General features: G+C 43.8%; 1 protein-coding gene across 2 annotated transcripts in view; it reads left to right on the top strand.

Moving 5' to 3' along the window:
* The window catches only part of LOC306832380 (glutaminase kidney isoform, mitochondrial-like), a 28,846-nt gene extending 9,250 nt beyond the window's left edge, over positions 1–19,596 (top strand). The window contains exons 7-18 of one of the 2 annotated variants that reach the window (XM_079357023.1): positions 1,408–1,466; positions 5,395–5,427; positions 6,056–6,114; positions 7,009–7,075; positions 7,336–7,386; positions 7,672–7,848; positions 8,571–8,702; positions 9,199–9,291; positions 15,739–15,800; positions 16,325–16,401; positions 17,024–17,087; positions 17,410–19,596. In XM_079357023.1, coding sequence (XP_079213149.1) covers positions 1,408–1,466; positions 5,395–5,427; positions 6,056–6,114; positions 7,009–7,075; positions 7,336–7,386; positions 7,672–7,848; positions 8,571–8,702; positions 9,199–9,291; positions 15,739–15,800; positions 16,325–16,401; positions 17,024–17,087; positions 17,410–17,557 — 1,022 coding nt within the window. In that variant the 3' untranslated portion in view covers positions 17,558–19,596. Of the gene's footprint in view, positions 1–1,407; positions 1,467–5,394; positions 5,428–6,055; positions 6,115–7,008; positions 7,076–7,335; positions 7,387–7,671; positions 7,849–8,570; positions 8,703–9,198; positions 9,292–9,940; positions 14,422–15,738; positions 15,801–16,324; positions 16,402–17,023; positions 17,088–17,409 lie in introns of those variants that run through there. The other variant, XM_079357024.1, reaches the window with a different exon arrangement.
* The last annotated feature ends 682 nt before the right edge of the window (positions 19,597–20,278 follow it).

Genomic DNA, 20,278 nt, shown 5'->3' with positions numbered 1-20,278 from the left:
CTTTCTACATCCATATTGATTCACATTAGTGTCCCTGTCAGTGTTTAGGAGAGAGCTCCACATGCACACACATTACTACGCTGGCTGTGCTGAAAGTGTCTCACCTCTGTTACTACCTCAACGACAGTACGGAGGGGGGAACACTTCTTCCCACATTACACCTGGGCCACATTCAGATAAACGTCACAGCGGGGTAAACATCATGGCTTTAAACAGCATAAATAGAGCTCCTGTTTCCCTTTTCTGCAGAATAACTGTGTTCTGAAATCTCTGAGCACAAAGAAGATCCAATTACAGAATGTTTCCTCCCACATCAGCTCCTCATTTCCTCATCTAATGCTCTCTCATATGCCTCATAATACTTCAAAAAGAATACATGTAAAGATTGTTTTTTTGTTTTTTTTACTTTCCCCATAGCTGTGCAGACTGTATTCATGTTGGACTGTCAGTCATAAGTGTGTTTACCCTGATCGTTATTCAGCAGTGCTGGCCGACTGTCTGGCTTCAGCCGCCTGCAGAGCCGAGTGTAGAGCTGTGACTGCACGCGCTGCCAACTGAATGAGTCAGAGCTGGCATCACTAGACTTCACCGCCTCGTGAAATGAATGTGCTTACTTTAAACTGAGTGCGTGAGAGAGGGCCTGTTTTATTTCTGTGAAAGCAGTCGGAGCACGATACAGATGGAGAAGATAGATTTGTGTAAGAGAGCTAATCAGAGCTGTGGTCGATGCGTCAGAGGGAGGTGCTCACACTGCAGCCAGCTTGACGCCACTTCCTGTGTGGGAACGAGGAGAGCCCTGCGCTGGCTGTGTTGTGTAAGGAGATCACGCAGTATAAAAGTGTAAAAGTACTTTGACCACTTTTAGACATCTGTGGGAGGAAAGTTTCCTCTCAGCTGGTGGTTGAATCTATCAGGCATTACAGGAGCTAAAGCAGCTCACTTTAACGCACTAATCACAAGAGTTTAACATGTCTCCTCAAGCACACGATAAACAAGACTTCTTATTGTAACTCTAATATCTAAACACTATCTTCTTTAAATGTCTTTTTTGTACCTGTCTGAAACATCAGTGTGGATGTAGGTAGCAAGCTAAGCTAAGCTAAGCTAAGTTCAAACAACTCAAATCAACACAGTTCAATCAAACCCTGTCAGCTTGCCAAGCTCGATGCATGCTCTTACTCTAAGATGTTAAAGATAAATACTTGGTTAGAAGTAAGTAGGACTGTATATAGCAGGGTGACGTGCCTTTGAGCAGCGCCTACTTCGGCCTTGATCTGCTGCATTTCTTCAGTCTTAACCTCTGGATGGACTGAACTCAGAGCCTGCTGCCCCCTCACTGTGGGAGGAGTGTAATCCTGTGTCTGCAGACCTCTCTAACATGTACACTTTGATCCTGTTGTTCTACAGATAAGCCCCACAACCCCATGGTGAACGCTGGCGCTATTGTTTGTACTTCACTGATAAAGGTAAAAGCAGCAACACTTTTTCTTCCTCCCTCATGTGTGTGTTTTATGTCCCGTGTGTGTCTCATATCCACTGAAACTCCAGCCAGGACATTCTTCATGTGGTATCAGGTATCACTGAGCTGCTTTATATGTTTATAACAGGAAGGATGAAATGTTTACATTGATAGCAGATAAGAAGTAACAACAGCCTAATTTACATTTACATAACGTATCGGACTTCCTGTCCTCACTTTGTCTTCTTTATGATTTGTTGTCCCTCATTGAGGGGACTTCACGTGTCCACACCTTTGACTCAGCTGAAATATGTTTCCAGGTCATTACTTGAGTCCACTTCCATGTGTCTTGTTGTGGTGATTAAGACTTGTGCTAATCCTTCCTGAGGACACTTTTAGACGACATGCTGCTGAAAATAACCTGCAGGGAGAGCAAGTCAAATGCAGCTGCACGCAGACCAGCCTCAGAATGACCACAGAGAGAGAGACAGGAAGTCAGACAGTTCCCCCAGCTTCTCTCCATCATGGCACTAACGTGTTGTGAAGAGTTTTTCTTTAGTAACAAACGAGCTTCAGATCCCAAGATCATGTAAAATCATGTGGAAGATTCAAATGCTGCTTTGTTTCACACTTGCAGTGTGAGATTTCCCCCTCTTCACAACTTTTAAATAATCAATCTCACCTTTCTATTTTAGTCATTGTCTTCAGGGGAATTCCTTTATTTTCAGACTTGGGCAGTTTTTTTTTTTCTTCACTCAGAGTTTGAACAAGTAAAGGACTGTAATGACTTCAGAGCAAATACACTCGTTTCTGTAAATGCTGCACTTGAAGTGTGAAACAACATTACAGAGAGGATTAGTGCATTGAAAGAAAAAAATATTTTTCTTTTTCAATCAGAAACAGTAGTTATATTCCTTCTTAGGTGTTCTGAATCAAGGAGAATAGTTTCAGTGGAGTCTTTTCGGCCTTTAAGATGTCCAAATAGAGCCTGACTTTAAAGATACAACAGTTTCCTGGAGTCCCTCGCTCGCTCTCTGTTAGCGTGTTTGAATCACACATCTACTCAGACGACGTCCTCCGTCTATGAACACGGTGCAGCAGCTCTGACGCTTCTCACAGCAGTGACACCCTCAATGTTCACCTTATCGTCTTCCTTCTCCCTTCATCGCTCTGCATCTTGATGTTGTTAAAGAAGCGCTCTCCATCCGCAGAGTAAGAAAACAGGGACCAAATCCTCGTTAACTCTTTGAACGTCAGACTTACGAGAAGTAGAGAGACGCTCTGTGAAAAGTCTCGCCCGTCTCCTTTCTTTCTTGCGTGCATCGTCACGACCTTATAAATACGAAACCTTGTGAAGTTCGTACACGTGGTTCATATTCTCCTCCTTGAATCGTCCCCGCACGCTGACATTTAAAAACACACAGCGTCAACATGACGTCACCTGGACTCTCAGCTGTGCACTTTGTAGACTTCAACAAGTGAAAGAGTCGGTGTCATTTCTCCGTGTGAAGCTCTGAGCTAAAAGAGGAGCCGACAAACTGTTTCATGCATCTGAAACAAGTTAATTTTTAAGCTAAATGCTTTAATGAGCTTTTATGATTGTAGGTTAAGAGATCAGTGAGTCATCAGTCCGTGGATCATTAAGATAGATCACAGAAGTCTTTAGTTTCCTTATTAACTTCTAGGGGACATGACGGCCAGTTAAATAAGTGTTTTCTTTCTGTTCAGCCAATCAGACAAGCTGTCATGTGATTGATAAACGAAGGCAGCTGGATGACAGGATGTTTTCATTGAGACATCTTTATGTTTTCATCTGCTTGGCTGTAAATAATCAAACTAAGTCCAGGATTTAAACACGTTGTGAACTCTGAGTTTTTGAACAGTAGAAAAATGAAGAGTTTAGATTTGATTGTGTTCATTGTCATTGCTCGAGCTCACAGTAAAGATGACAGACGGCAGAGAGTCGTGGCCTTTCTAAAAGAAGTCACTCTGTAAATACACTTTTTTTTATTCTCTCACAAAATCCAAACAAGACGTCCCAGGAGAAAGGAGAGAGAGGGAATGTCCTAAAATGATCGTTACAGGACTCAATGATTGATTTGGACCCTTCAGAGGATTTAATCACATCTGGTTTATTCCTATCTTAAATCAATAGATCGACAGCATACATGATAATTAGTGGACAGCCTCTCGCTGCTCGTTCTTCTGTTTCTTCAGAAACAGACTAACATGTTGTCCTTCTGTTTGATGCAGGACGCTTTAAGCAGCTAAAATACTTCCACCCAAAAAAAGTTGTATCCCCTCTACAGTTACACTGTGACTCAGGGAAACAGGAATGAGGGGAAGTGCAGCTTGAGCTGTTGGCAGATACAACAGTAACAAGAATGCAGCATTTGAACTCCCTGCTCTAAACGGACTTCTTTGTTTTATTAGTCAGGAATCAGATCAATATTGATCTCTGAGTGAAATCGTGTTTGCTTCTCTAAAAGTCAGTGTCTTTCCATAATTGATTCCTGGAAGTCTAAAGATGTCCTCCCTCGTCTGTCAGGAGACTCAGAATAGCTGTTCTCGTATTGATTAGTGATGCAGACTGCACATCGTAGCGTGTGGGCAGTTGCATGTGATGGCTTCCATTTCTCCGCAGAGCACGCCCGTTAAACCGCCCGCTAAACACGCCAAGTCACACGGTAGACAGACAAACATCTGACGCGTCACATTCACCGAGACAACAATGTGTGTGTGTGTGTGTGTGTGTGTGTGTGTGTGTGTGTGTGTGTTCACATCCACCATCACTGTCATCAGTGCCTCCATGTGTTGTTGAATTGTTCTATGATGAAGCACAAATGTCAAGCCGTTTAGTCAGCCTGCTCAGTTTGCTTTTACAATCGGTGGGAAAACTATGGGATGGTTGCCGTGGCAATAAGCCCAAAAACTGTTGTTACATGGTGCTTGAAGGCTACATGTTGTTGCTGTTTTTGTATGTTGTTGCATATTTTCCAGACTTAGGATCTGTGGGAAATAATGACTGCTGCTGCAGGTCAAATGACGTTGGTAATTTTTTCTTCCTTTTCCATATCTATCTACCTCGCACTCTCCCGACCCCCCTGATCCCCCCCCCCTCTCCCCCCTCTCTCTGTTTCTCCTCCAATCAGCTCTCTAGAATCCCCATTTAGACTCTTTAACACCTCCATCTGTGTCACTTACTCTTACCTGTTTAAAAGTAAAGTTAAAGAATCCCTCTGACATCTTTCAAAGCATAAGTGTGCAGTAATTCTTAACTGATGTTATAGCACTGTTAATGTGCATGCATGCGTGTCCATATTTCCTCTGCTGTGTGTTTTTGACTTTTTGTGGGAGAAGCAGCATCAATGATCCATAAACGCACACTGAGCTAAAAGCTGTGAAGTTTATCCTCAGACGAAGACCTTTCCTCCCTTTTTCCCTCCCTCCCCTCTGTTTGTCTGACAGGCTGTTAGCACCAGCACACATGTTGACACACACTAGACACACACACACACATACACACCTGCAATATGTTAACCCATAATACAAACTGAGCCACATCTACACTGTAAAGAATCAAACACACCGTCATTTAAACTTGAAATAATGTTGAGTTATTTGTGATTTGACGTAGTAAGCCGTTACTTGCTAAGCTCAGGTAACTTCTACTAAATCTCCATTTTTAACTGGAAACCACTTCCCTCTCTGCGCCTAGTAGGAAGCCAATCATATTAATACCTCGTATCTACTTGTATAATTCCTGGCAGAGCTCATGTGATTTTTATTTTTTACTCAAATCTTTCACATCTGCTAATTCTGTAGTTCTAATTCCTCAGCAGTAGCGTTATCATTTCAGTGTGATCTTTCCTGATGCTGTTCTTGTCCTCTGAAACGCTCCGCTCTAACCTCCTCTTTTTCTGCTTTCTCCACAGCAAGGTGCCAGCAACGCTGAGAAGTTTGACTATGTAAGTGGAACAAGTCCGACCTGAACTCAAACCTGCTCAGCTCCCTATCATGCTCTTAGTGAGGGGGATATTTAATAGACTGTGTGTATTCATCACAACATTATCTCAGGGCTTTTTAAACGATGCACCATTACTCTCCTCCCCTCTGCCTTCACAGTAATGATATCGCTCACTCTGATACAGCAGGTGGCACTGAGCACATTGTTAGTTTGCAAGTCTGCCAAGAAGCAGAAATACAAGTAGAAACCATGGTAACCACTTGCAAACTTAGGAACATCCACAGTGAGCAGAATGGACACTTTCCCTGCTTCCACAGAGGAGGAAATGTGCCGTGCTGAGCGGACAGGACGGTTTTGTTTTTTTTCAGTCTGGACGAGACGAGTGCTGAAGAAGCTCAAGTCCATTTACTTTTAGAAAACGTGATCAAACACTGGGCTTTGACGTGAGAGGGAGGACAGTGGGCTGCCTGAGTGGAAGACTACATCCTCCACTAACACTGCGCTTCAAAACAACGACACTTTAAAGTTATTATAGCGTTAGGACACTGATATTGTGAGCTTCGAACATTTCGGATGCACAGGCCTGTCACAGAGTTTAACCTCACAACACTCCTCTGTTTTCCTTCCAGGTCATGAACTTTCTGAAAGAAATGGCCGGACACGAGTACGTGGGTTTCAGCAACGCCACGTAAGTGCCTCTACATCATGAGGAGCGCACACAGATCACAGAGCAGCTGCTGCACTCGTCGGGTCTCACCTTCAACACAAAGATTTACTGCATGTAGTGAGACATCTGAAAGTCTCCGTTTAAAAATGTTCAACTAAAAACAATACTTTGAGCTCACCGCTCGTCAGATGATTCTCCATCACTCCCTAAATCTGACCAGGAAAAAGCTGTTCTTACATGTTCAAGGTTGTTTATTTGTCAAATATGCTCCATGTTAAACATACAGCACAGATGAAATTGCAATTTCATGTTACCTTAGTCGTCCTTCTTTTGCCTCGTAGATGGATATATGTTTTAAAGCTTTGTGTTTTAAATAAAACAGGTGTGATGTCGATTACACTGAAGGACTAGTGGGGAAGTGAGAAGCACATTCTGGTTTAGGCTTCAGAATCACTTTGATTATCAGCTCGTTGACATCTCGTGTCATGGTTCCTGTGGTTAACAAAGGCCGTGATGTGGCGTTCAAACACACGCGACCTTTCCTCCACTTTGACTGCAGATGGGCAACGCAGGATTGATTTGTTTGGCTAAAGTTGGCCGACTTTCTTGGAGCTGGGTGACGGAATCTGTGCTGTAAAGGTCACATTCATGTGCATGATGTATGATGACACAACATGCTAACAGAGCGCGCGTGTGGAAACGGAGCAGACGCATGGAGCTCGTGTTTCAGAGTCATCACGTGTGAGCAGCAGAGCTCAGACCGTACTGAACACACGAGGGGCGGGGGGAAGGAATTTCATCACGCCAGTGACAACACACACACACATACACACACACACACACACACACACACACACACACAGTGCAAATATTTCCTTCCTCTCTGTAATGGGCGTTCTTTGTTGTTTGTGGCAGATTCCAGTCGGAGCGTGAGTCAGGCGACAGGAACTTTGCCATCGGATATTACCTGAAAGAGAAAAAGGTTCGCCCGTCCTCATTTCTACCTTTGTTTTCACTTTTTGTTTTTTCAGCAGTCACTGTGAGGATGTTTGGAGTTCACCAACAAACTTGAAACAATAGTGAGAGAACTCGTGAGCCGCTGTACAATAAGTGTGCGTCCAGCCAAACCTGATTAAAATCTACTCATAATAAAAGCTCTCTTCCTTATCTGGAAACGCAGCAGCATGAATTTGTGCAGCAGATGATAAATGATCATGTCTGACCTCTGCTTGCTCTCTGCAGTGTTTCCCAGAGGGGACCGACATGACATCCATACTGGACTTCTACTTTCAGGTGAGTGCAGCTCTGATTTCCTTTCTCAGCGAGAAGGCTGAAACCGTAACGACGTGTTCGGCCTTCTCGTTTTTCTGCCGCTCTGTCTACTATGTTGGGATGTCACTGATCTGATTTCTGCTTCATAATTCCTTCTCTTTTCGTTGAGCTGCCTCGCCACGTGTTCTCCCTGAGACGCTTTAAATAGTCTCAGTCAATAGAAACAGACGGGTGGCCATCACTGGATTAACAGTGCGTGTCCAGAAAGGACAAGCAGCACTGATTGTCCTCCGTTTGAACCCCCAGCTTTGCTCCATCGAGGTGACCTGCGAGAGCGCCAGTGTCATGGCCGCCACCTTGGCTAACGGCGGCATCTGCCCGATCACGGGTGAGCGTGTGCTGAGCCCGGAGGCGGTGAGGAACACCTTGAGTCTGATGCACTCCTGCGGCATGTACGACTTCTCGGGACAGTTTGCTTTCCACGTAAGTGAAGAGAGGGAGGGACGCATTTCAGACTTCACATCCGATCACTTTCTGACAACACGATGCTACATGTGGCTAACGATAGAAGTTCATTTAGGACAAAGATAGTCCTTGAAGCCATTTTCATCTCGTCTTTTATTTTGGCTGCATGTCAAGCTCATCATTAGGATTGGTTTGATATGAACCCACAGATCATTTGAGCGTCTGGTGGTTAAAACAGCTCATATGTAAATGTAAATGTAAAATGTGTTCTTAAATGAAGAGACCAAACACCTCATCTCTGCATGGACACAGTGTTATATACTGTCGTTATGTGAGCACAGAGGTGCTGTGATTAAATCTTCTGCATTTGAATAACCAGATACAGAGCCTGTAAAAATGCTTTTCATTGATCTGTTCTCGTTGCATTGAAGGCAGGAACTCAGTGAATGAGTGAGTTTGTTTTGGAGGCTGTTAAAGTTTGGCTCTGCTGCTTTGTTGTATAATTGAATGCACCCTCGCTCAGTATAAAACCGGATCATCGGCTCTTTTTGTTAAATGTGGAACAAAAAAGGAAATGTTCATTGTAGAGAACAAGTCATGAGCAGTGATTCTTCAGTCTATCACAGGACAGACGTGGATGGATTTATCTAACGGTGAATCACTGAAGCACTGTGTGCTTTTACTGCAGATCCACCCAGCTGATCTCCTGTTATGTAACCCGTCTGTTGTCTCTGTTGTAGGTCGGCCTGCCAGCCAAGTCTGGAGTAGCAGGAGGGATCCTGCTGGTCGTTCCCAACGTGATGGGCATTATGTGCTGGTCACCTCCGCTGGACAAACTCGGCAACTCGGTCAGAGGAATACAGTTCTGCACGGTACGTCGAGCTCAGATTAAACATCCCAGAGAAACGTTGGATAAGTTCAGGGACATTCAGCTTCACAACTTCTCATAAGAGCCTTTAATGAGTGTTTCAGTTCAAAAGACAAGAATGAAAGGTGTCACTGGCTCTTTAAGGTCCTCTAATAAGAGTGAACAACGTAGTAAATGTGACGTTATTAATCAGACATGAGCGTTTGACTCGTTTCTAATCCAGTTCCTTAAAATCTAAATGGAAACACAAAGGTCACATAAACAGTGTCTGATGGAAACCAGGTGAACTCTCTGGCATTGAGCAACAGTGTCCTCGATGTGCCTGTCCAGCTTGGCTGACGCTCTCATACTCTGACCGAGTCAGTAATGCTTGATTAATGATTACCTAGAGGTCAGACCGGGAGCTCTGCAGCTCTCTTCATGTGCTTTACAAAAACTGTTTCCTGCTTTATGACCTCGTTGTGTAAATGTCTTCTTCTGACCCTCCTCCTTCATGCCAGGATCTCGTGGAGCATTTCAACTTCCACAACTACGACAACCTGCGGCACTTTGCCAAGAAGCACGACCCCCGCAGAGAAGGAGGCGACCAGAGGGTAAGGACACATGACATCATCACAGCAGCGCCATCAGACACACTGACCATGACCCGTTCTCTGCCCCGGTTCAAAGTGCTCAGCTCTTAGATCATCCTCTACTTAACTTCGTCTAAAGCAACAACATGTAGTGTGGATTGTTTGTGTTAATAACTATTTTTGGATGCGCTGTCAGTTTGATCTCTTTGGTATGAGTGGGAATATTGATCTTCCTTTGCTTCTTATTTAGCGTACAAAGAGCAGCCAAATCAACTGATATGCAAAGAAACATTTGAAGCCTCATGTTTTGTTCAAAAACTCAGGTTGTCAACAAACCCTGGCAGCGTTCTGTTAATCTGACCATGTGTTCAGACTAAAGGCAAAGGCAGCATATAGACGCCATTTTATACTGGGAAAGCAAGTCACACAAATGTAGCTTGATTTGCATTAAAAGTCCCCTCAGGTCCCACAGACGGATCAGAAATGTCCAAACTGACACGAAACATTAAAGCTGCTGGACATAACAAACAGTCCAGCCTGAGTAAAAGAAGCTTTGCTTTTAGTCTGAACACAGCCACACACACACACACACACACACACACACACACACACACACACACACACACAGAAGGAAGAAAGACTAATTTGTTATTCGTGTCGATTGAAACAGCTGCAAACCTTCGGACCCATGGATTACGAGAGTCTCCAACAAGAGCTCGCTCTGAAAGCTCCTCTGTGGAAAAAGGTTTCCTCCACTGAGTCGCACCAGGACTGCTCCACCACAGTAGTCTATAGGATGGACACTGTCGCCAAGTGAAATATTAGGAGAGGAGACCCCCCCCCCCCCCCCCAAACACCACCGTCAGCTTCCCTCACCCTCTAATATTTATACATAAATTATGAAGAGGATTATTTATTGTTCATGGAGTGCGAGTGTTACTGTTCGGATGGACTGGGAAACTTTTTCTGTTTTATTTGTGATGAAAAAATGGAAATATCTACTGCTTTTTTTTTTTTTTTTCCTCTTTGAATCTGATTTCCAAATGAACTCGTAGCCTCGTTGTGTTTGTCGTTCAGCGTCGAGGTGCTGCTGTGGTTTGAACACAGAATCCTCTGTGCTGGCTGAGATGCATTTTAAGTAAAAACCAAAATCAGTATGAATGTGTTTGTATCAGTGGAGCTCTTTAGACTGGCAGTCTTTCATCTCTTAGCAGAGAGCTGTAGCTCACACTGTGACGTTAGGATAGGTGCATCAGAACGGGCTGGAAGACGCAGTGTTTCTGTCTGTGTTGAAAAGGAGCGAGCTGTGAGTGCAGCAGCGTTACGTCACACTTGACCTCGATTCTCCTTTTAAAAAACAAGAGCTGCGTCTTCTGAAGGCTCTTAATAATGCAGCTCGTTTGCTTTTTCAATCCTCGTCGAAACCTAAAACTGAACATTTGTAGAAGTTGACATCACGCTAGTGTGAAGCTTCTCAGCCTTCGGAGTCTGAAAACCATGAGCTGCTTGGATGTGTTTTACCTTTGACCCTTTTATTCATGTTGAAGTAGGACGTTGTTTTATGCACCCGTGCAATCTTTCAGTCCTGTAGGTGTTGAAGCTCTGAAAGAGGCTGGACACTCTCCTAGAGAAAAGGTCACTCACTGTGATCTGGACCTCCCTTTGAAGGCACTTTGCATGCAACATGAGTTGCAGGAGATTTGAAAGGGTGCACATTTGTATACGTTAGTGATTTTGTGCTGCACAATTACTGCAGATATTCTGAAAGTCAAATGTGCATCAAACAGCCCGGTACGTGAGAGACACCCGGCCCGCACGTTCTTCAGATTCAGGTCAAGCTGTTTGGCACCGACCCAAACAGTAAAACACATGGATCAATGTCGTGATGCAAAATGATCATTCCCAATGATCTAGTAGCAGATTGCCTTATTATTACATCCCCATTATGCTAATATGTGTTTCCTTTCAAGCTGCCCAGTCTGTGACTGTGAACAGTCGACAGTATCAGTAGTGCCTTCTGACTTTATCACACTTGAAGTGTAGTGGTGAGAACTCTTGCACCTTTATTCAGAGTGAAGGCTGAGAATCATTCTGCGCTATGCTGACCTCAACACACACTGCTCATTAAAGAAGTCACAGTATGTGTGCCTGGATGAGCGCTGCTGCACATGCTCAGAAAGAAGCACAGATTGTGAAGGGACGATGATAATGTGAGGATCGCTCTTCTGAAAGGCTTTCTTAGGTTGTGTTTCATCGCTCTGAGCTGCTGTTGAACTTCGATGGGATGTGTGTGTTTTAGTGTGTGTGTGTGTGTGTGAAGGGAGCTTGTTGTCTCCTCTGTACGACGTCAGCGGGGGGACAGTGTGTGTTCATACCTGTAACGTGTAGTTGGAGCTCCTCTCGGTCACCATGGTTGGACGTCTGTGGACCTGCAGGGTCGACCGGGCTGCATTCCAATAAGCATGGCTCCATGTTTACAATGTGTGGTTCAGACAAGCTGTCTAGAAAGGAAGCAGAGCTTTGTAAGTGTGCTTGAAGGTTGTGATCGATGGATGCAGAGAGCAGGTAGAGCTGGCTGTGTGACTCATGGTGACCACGTTGGCGTATCCCGTGATTACGTCCAATCCCTGTAGAGTATTCCATGTGCAAAGACTTCTGCTCCAAGGCCGACTGCAGGGTGACCCATTAACAGCTGACAGTGTTTGGCCCAGAATCAAAATCAAATCAATATAATTGATCGAGGGCTCAGAATGACGACGTTTTTCTGTCTTTCAGACAAATAAAGTCGGGAAGCTTCATATGAAAAATACAAAAACATTTCAGCTTTGATTTAAGCCCCTTCAGCCAGAAATCTTAAATCTTCAAACTTGTTTTCAGAGAAGACATCCCTCGTTATCGGGGATTCAACTTGGTGAATTATAAGTTTATCTGAAAGGTCGAAGTCAGACTTGAACCCACGGCCGCTGCAATGAGGACTGAAGCCGCTGTACCCGCTGTTCCCCCTCATTTTGGCCCTTCTCTAAGACAGTGTGTTTAAGCTTTAAGGTCAGTGTGCATCCACAGGACAGTCACCAACACACCAGCTCCACCTGCTCTGTCATCTCTACCAGTATAAACTGTGTGTGGTTGAATGTAAGATACCTCTAGTCTACTGATGAACAGTATGCAAACACTCTTAGGATTCAGTATTGTGTGTCAAGTTCTCACTGTTGCTCCTTTAGTACTGTAGTGTCACATCTTGTGTCCATATTGAACTGTACCTCTAAATGTGCGTAGGCAGGTGTATGTAGCGTCCTGCTGTGCGTCTGGACGTGTTCGATGATCCTCCGTAGCAGGAGGTCAAATATTCCCCGTTTCTGATACGTGGCTCGTGACAGTGAGGTCAGCTGACGCCTTAGACGGCCCTCTCCTGCGCCTGTAGTGAATCAGCGTGTTCTGTAATCACCACTGTGACGGCTGCTGAGCCAATCATACTCCGTTATTCATTCATGTCACCTGAAGGTATTTCTTGTTTTTATTTCATGGATTCTTGTCAGTGTTTTTGATCTTTTTTTTTTGTTGTTGTTGTGAAGTTTCTTGTCGTCGCTGTGTGGAGGCACGACGTGTTGAAAAGCCTCCGACATCGGGATCGTTGTTCCTCAGCGCTCCTTCAGGCGGGGTTCAAAGCAGCCGAGTGTCAGACTGAGCTTCTGCTTTTTAAAGTTATAATCCTGAAGACTGCCATTATTATCAAAGTGCAGACACACTCGTGGATCTGAACTCATCCGTTTACTCCTTTTTAAAGTCGCCTCTTCCTCTGATCGACTTGTACTCGAGAGTCAGAGAAAGACGTGATGAAAGATTTAATGAAGGGAAATGACACCTTCACATTTCACTGAGTCACAAAAAAACATTTTCTGCATTTAAAAATATATTTTTTAAATAACTTAAGGACTTCTCTTGCAACAGGAGCTTCAGGAACCTTTTAGGTTCTTCATAAACCTAACTGTAGAGAGCAGCCTTTCTGAGGCGCTGTGGGGAAGTTACGTTACTAAACGAGAAGGCGTGTTCACAAAGCGACGTGATGCAGAGGAACAGGAAGTAGCTGTAGAAGGTGGATTCAGGATTATAACTTCAAGTGTAGAAACACAGATGTGGGCGATTGTTGCTCAGGCTCCATCAGAGCAGCGATCACGGTCCTGATGAGGAAAACATCCGCTTCACTTGGGTTTCATGATGAGTCCTCTCTGTGAGGTAAACACAGCTGCTCTCCTTCTTACTTTCCCAGATCAGAGAGCGACTCCCTCTTTTATTTTGTGAAACATGTGAGCTTCATGTTTTGATCATTCCTCCCTGACAGACATGAACCAAAGTCACTGCATGTTTCTAACACGGGAGCAGAGCTACACTGTGACCAATCAGGGTGGACTATCTGAACTGATCAGTAATCACAAGTCACAGCGTAATGGCTCTCTGCATCAGCGTGGATCATCTGTACTACTTGAAGTTTGTAATTAGCACTTCCTCTGTTCAAGCTCCGAGTGCTGATTCTTATAAGTTACATCACGTTTCTTCATTATTATTTTTTTTTAAGAATTTTTCCTCCTCTTGCATGTTTTTATTTTCGTATGATTTCATGAACATGTTGTAATCATGATGTTGTGAATTCCCCTCCCACATGTCATTATATTTGTTGGTGTGTGTCTGAAACACATTTTACTCTGAGTTGAAAATGAATTCATCTTTTATCACTCCCATCGTGATGACGTGCTGATCTTGGAATTGGATGCCTTTTGACATGAAACTTGATTTGAATGTAAAAAAAAAAAAAAAAAAAACTATATAAAGAATATAAAATCAGAGGAGATTTTTCTCTGGAGTTAAAGTCAAATGAAGACGTTTCATTGGTTGTTGCTTGAATTCAAAATGGAGCCAAACAGCCACACGGGAAGAAGTCATACAGTTCCAAGCTCGCGGCTTCACTCGACCGTTGATCTGTATGTAACGCCTCCATCACGCTCTCCTGTCTGCCCGAGGAAACAGGTGTGACCTGCTCTTCCTTCACTCTTCACACGTCAACAGTTCAGGGCAGACATGACAGTGAAAGTGGTGTCGGTTTTTTTTAAAGCCTGTGTCCCATGTTTGAAAATCAAATAAAGCAATGTTAACGGATTTCTCTGCCCCGTCACTGGTTTTTTTTCTCTCTTTCTTTTTTCAACTTTTATTTTGGGTTTTTTTTAATGAATTTGTGGGAGGGACAGGACAGTGGAGCCAGAAGTCAGGGGGCAGAGAGCCACAGGTCAGATTTGATCTAAAGCCTCTGAACATTAACCACGAGGCCACGACAGCCCGTCTCAATGTTTTTAAGTGTCTGCATAAAACAGCACAGGCAGAAGAGGAGCAGTCTGCATCACACTCACTGAGGTTAAACTCAGATAAACTTCTGTCCTGCACTGGATGAGAGTTTACTGTGACAGTCTTCAGGAAGTGTTGGCTTGTTTCTGCTCACTCTCACCTGTCACCTGTCCGTCACACGCTCATCAATCGCCGTCGGCTACAAACTTCCAGTTATGCAACATTTTCCAGTTTCAACAGCGTCAGCTTGTTTTTCTATCTGAAGTCGTGTTTACCTTTCTACCTGAGGCTGTTCAGGGATTTGCATACAGACATTTGTTCACATGCAGCTTGTGTTTCAAGTGTTAATCCCTGGCTTTCCTTGCATATTAAACCTGTAGAATAACAATAATGTCCTTGGTCAAGTGGTGAAAGCATAGTTCAGGACAGCAGCCTGTTCTTAGTATCTGTTCTCATGTTGTCACGTCTCCAGTGTTTCTTTGTTTTCAACCGGCTGAGTTTTGCTTGTAGGAAGTGATTCATGGCTGTTGGATGGTAAGTGTGATTTGATGCGGGGCTCTCTGTGTGTTTGTGACAATAAACTGTGTGTCTCTGTGTTGGATTCGTGTTTTAATTGGGTAGATGTAGTTGTGTGTGCTGTGATGGTCACTTGAAGGAATTCTGTTTCACAACTGAAACGTCATTCTGACGTCATCACCGCGGGGGAAAAAACCCCCCAAACTAACAACTAACAATACCTCCTCATTGTATCATCAGTGCGATCACTCTGCTGTCGTCCATAGACTTACAGTCACGCTTTAACTGCTGTAGTTTAAGAAATACGTAACAAGCATTTCACTGAAAATAGTCCCAAACAATGCAAACTGAAGTTTCCTCCCGTTTGAGTTCTCTTGACCAAACACAGCAGTGTCTGTGCTGCTGTTTTGGGAAATGACCTTTGACCTCAGACGGTGTCGTCACAGGAAACAAACGTGTTTGGGACTGTTTCAGTATTTTAGTTTTCACTCTGATGTTAAAAACAAAAGAGTGAAACTGAATTCCGCTCAGTGTTGCTGTTAAATGATCGCGACATGTTCAAGTCTGAGCTCCCTCTGCAAATATTCTGTGTGTGTGTGTGTGTGTGTGTGTCTGCAGGTCAAGTCTGTGATCAACCTGCTGTTTGCTGCCTACACAGGAGACGTGTCTGCGATGAGGAGGTGAGCGGCTCTCCTCTCTTCTTTACTGTCACTCACGCTCACAAAGATGTACAGATAGAAACACAACTCACCTGCATGGAGCTCATCGTCGTCATCGACTCTCTATGCAGCGTGCAGCAGGAACAGTAATGAAACCTCACTCCCCTCTGATTGGCTCAAACTGAAGTCTCCGGAGGATATCCTGCTGTGTTCTCACAGAAATACTGCACGGTTAATGTGTTCACTGTTAAATACCAAGTAGTTACTTCAGTTAAAGCCAGCGTTGCTAACACTCAAGCTCGCTGTCTCCTTCTTTGTGGGGAAAATGCAGCCTGACTTTGAGCTCCTTCTGAAGGTCAAACGCTCTAAACCATTTATAGTATTAAACGTTCACAGCTGGGTTGAGCAGTCTAGCGTTTTGAAAGAGTCCAGAGTTTCAGATTCAGGTGCCAGGATGCTTCAGGATGTTTAAATGGAGAGTGTATTGTGTTGTGTTGTTGACGTTGACGTTAATGACGGCACTCTTTCATGACTGTGATGTGCAGGTTTGCTCTGTCGTCCGTCGACATGGAGCAGAGAGACTACGACTCCAGGACGGCTCTCCATGTGGCATCAGCTGAAGGTAACAAACTCCTTCCTCTCTGCTTTTCATTCAGTGTCATTACTACGACACTATACTGACACTGCACGTGGACGGGCAACAGTGGATGCTCTGAACTCTGTGCCAACAACTTTCAAGCTGCCTGACTGTATTTACATTGCAAATACATTTTCCTAAAGCCAGCCCTAAAAGTTCAAAAGCTTCTCTAGGTAGCTACAGAAAGAGTCTGATACTCGTCTCTCCACATACTTTAACAATAAAAAGGTTTATTTCAGTTTTTCTTTAGCCTGTATTTAATAGGAGAGTGATTAGAGAGAGGGAGAGTGGAATTGAGCAGCAGGAGGACGATATAACATCCATAACCTGATTATTATCCTGAAGGAAACGAGACCTGCAGCGTAACAGACAGAAAACCTGCAGCTCCGTAAAAAGACACAGCACAGAAAAGTGCATCAAGTCCAATAAAGTGCTGTGCAGGAGGGCAAATAAAATAATAAAATACTTATCAAGCTATAACAGACACAACAAATGAGGCCATCTGCCTCCTGTAAACATACTTTCATTGTCATCATGTGAGTGGTCTTTAAGGACTGTAAGTATACATAGGAAGTAGGAAAGGTGATATTGTTGTTTGTGCTCTCAGGACACACTGAGGTGGTGCGCTTCCTCCTCGAGGCCTGCAAGGTCAACCCGGTCCCCAGAGACAGGTGAGTCCACACAGTGCGTCAGTCTTAAAGTCATGTGCATGCACGTGAATCCTAAAATAACTTCAGTATTTTCACTTGCCTTCTGCGAGACTTTCCTCCGTGTTTTGGTTTGTGTTTTTAGACTCTTCTCTCACAGCTCAGTAATCACATGCTTCAAAAAGAAATATATAAGAGGGAGTCAAGTTGTGTTAAATATGATGTGGTGCTTCTTGTCCTCTTGTCTTCTAATGTATTGTAGGAACATTTCCCCGTCCTGACCACATTCCCTCTGTCGTTCGTGCTTGCTGTATTTTGCAGTATTTGAGATGTTTTCTTTGCACAGATGGGGGAACACGCCGTTAGAGGAAGCCGTTCAGTTCGGCCACCACGACGTGGTCACCATCCTGCAGGAGCACCAGGCCAAACAGGAGCAGCCTGCTGGAGCTGACGAGAAGGAGAGCGTAGTGAAGAGCCTGGACAGTCTGCTGTAGAGCTGCTGCTCTCTCTGCAACCCTTCACACTCGTCTGCTGCAGCGGCTGCACTCGGCTACACACGCGAGCACGCTCTCTGACACGAGGGAGCCTGTTGCTTCGTGGCGTCTTCTTCTCCTCTGTTGTAACGTCTGAGTGAAGCCTCATTAATACTGTTGAAACAAATATAACGCTACATATCTGTAATGCAATGTTTACAGTGTATAACTCATGTAACCTGTGGGCTCTGCACACGCGCAGTGACCCAGGATTTAGACCGTATCAAAGAGTGTTAGTTTAGTTTTGAAGTTGTTCTCTGCCTGGTTATTGGAAACTGTTAGTTTTAGTGTTGGTGAGGTGTGTGGATATTATTCTAGAAGCTTCATATTGTGTCTCTGATTGTGTAAATGTATATATATGTGTGTGTGTGTGTGTGTGTGTGTGTATTCTGACAGGCTAAGCTGCAGTTCATGGGCCTGCGTCATCTCCTCTCACATGCATCTCTTCTCAGTTCTCTGAATGTCGGCAGGTCGTCTGCAGGTTTTATGAAGCTTCACGTTTCCTTTGAAGAATTGTACTCCGAATGTATTTTTCAGTGGAAATTCTTGCAATAGCAGCAGATTGTATTTATTCACAGAGACTTTTTAAAGTGTAACACTCATCTATATTGTATAAATCTTTGCATTTGGTATAACGGCGAGTCCTTTTCTTGATTTTGTCTTAAGTTACATTTTTTCCTCTTGAGTTCCTGAACCTGTCACAGCAGGGTTCAAGTATCATGTAGAGACTGTTTAGCAGGTTATTTGCTTTTTTTTCTTTCAAAATCTTCTTCCGCCATTTTCTTTCGGTGTTAGCTACAGCATTTCTCCTTTTACGTTTTTGTAAACCTGTAAGAAGAAATAGTTTCATCGAGCTCTCGAGCCGCTTTGCTTTGATTTCCTGCACAGAACAGTTTTAGCAGCACCGAGACAATCTCCGAGAAAAAGGTCTCATCTGAAAGGACTTCTTGCAATAATTCCCAATACTGTAAAAACAGATGTCAAAAAGCAACGTTTGAGAGTGTTTTGTATATTGGCGAATAGAAGTTTATTTATTTACCTGAACGCAACAAAATGTGTGCGTGAGCGGACAGGTGATCAGGTTGTGCTGTAACATTCCAGGTGGAGGTTTTTAGTCCTGTGGCGTTTCTATGTGATTCATGGAATATAAAAGAGTGTTTATCCTCTTGTGTTTGATATTCAGCCCTTAAGAAACGTACACTATGAGGCACCATTAGTGGTGATAGTAGAGTCTGTTGGGGCCCTAAGCCGTCTCTGACAGACGGATCATTTCTCTTCATTTGTTGACATTCTTTGACAAACTTTGGTCCTCACAGCAATAATGCACGCAGCACTCTTAGCATGGCACCAAGAGTAAGTGCTGTCAGCTCGGGCCCCTCGGGAACGTTTGCTACCGTCATCGCAAAATCGGCTCAATTTGCTCCTCTGCTGGGGTTTAAGTTGGTGAGCACTCAGGGGCCCCCCTTTGGTCTGGGGCACCCAAGCAGCGCCTCTAGTCACGATGTGGAGCCCCAGGAGAGAGAGGGAGCAATGTGACCGACGCCCTGCTGAGTCAGAGAGGATTCAAAAGTTTCTTATCTTCAGCAGGAAAATGTCTCCTGTTCCTGTTTCCTTCGTCTCCTTGGTTTCTGAACTGATTACGTTACGTTCATGATTTTTGTCCTCGTGTAAAATGGTGAGTTAAAGTCTTGGATTTCAGGGACAGTCACTGACGTGATGGACCAAAGATGCAAACTGAAAGAGTCGTCTGAACTTCTTACGAGTGGCATGTTGTTTGTAATTAAAAGGTTGTGTGTGTGTGTGTGTGTGTGTGTAACCGTGTATTAAAGCCACCAGCTGTTATTTAGAGGGAACAGTTTTACTTCTGAGGTTAGACAAACGCACGACATGAGCTAAGATTTGATGGAGGAGGAAGAAAAACTCCTGTTATTCACATGTGGTTTGCTCGTGGCTCCTCTGCTAACTTTGAGTCTCACAAATAAAAATCTCAAACAAGCAAAGTTTGTTGTTGTGTGTTTCAGACAGTAAATAAAATCCAAGTGAAAACAACATGGCAAGAGACATGTCTGCACTTCTACTCACTTTCCCTTTTCCTACTTTGTGCCTGTACAAAGTGCTTTGAAATGAACCCCACAGATGCTGCATTAGTCACAGTGATGCTTTCAATGCTTTCATTAAATCAGATCAGATCTTATATAGAAATGTCACGCAGGAATAATGTGTGTAATGTTCACTGTTTTGGGGTCGCACACATCACATGTGGGTCCACAGTCCAAACAGATTCCTCTCAGAGAGCTCCTGACTGAGCTTCAAATATCTGAGCAAAGATTTGAGTGATTCAGAAATGTTCTTAGAGAGACTGTGAGCGAGGAAGAGACTCACAGAACTCACTGAACTCAGAGTCAGGAGGCAATCTGAAGCTGTGATTGGTTGATCCCAAATACAAAAAATGTAGAAAACATTTCGATCTGATAATGGACATGCTGAATGAATGTGCTCCTTGAACGGTCCCAGCTTCAGAGCTGGTAAGTCTTCAGTGTGCCCTGTTGTTAAAATGTGCTAAACAGTAAAAAAATAAAAACTACGAAGAGGAAGTGTGAATGTCTCTGTAACAAGTTGTATTGTTGATGAAAAAGTTGATGTACAATACATGAATTTATTAAAAGTATCTAAACATTAAAA

This window comes from Symphodus melops, assembly GCF_947650265.1.
Source record: "Symphodus melops genome assembly, chromosome: 12".
Lineage (NCBI taxonomy): Eukaryota > Metazoa > Chordata > Actinopteri > Labriformes > Labridae > Symphodus > Symphodus melops.
This window is presented reverse-complemented; position numbering and strand designations above follow the sequence as displayed.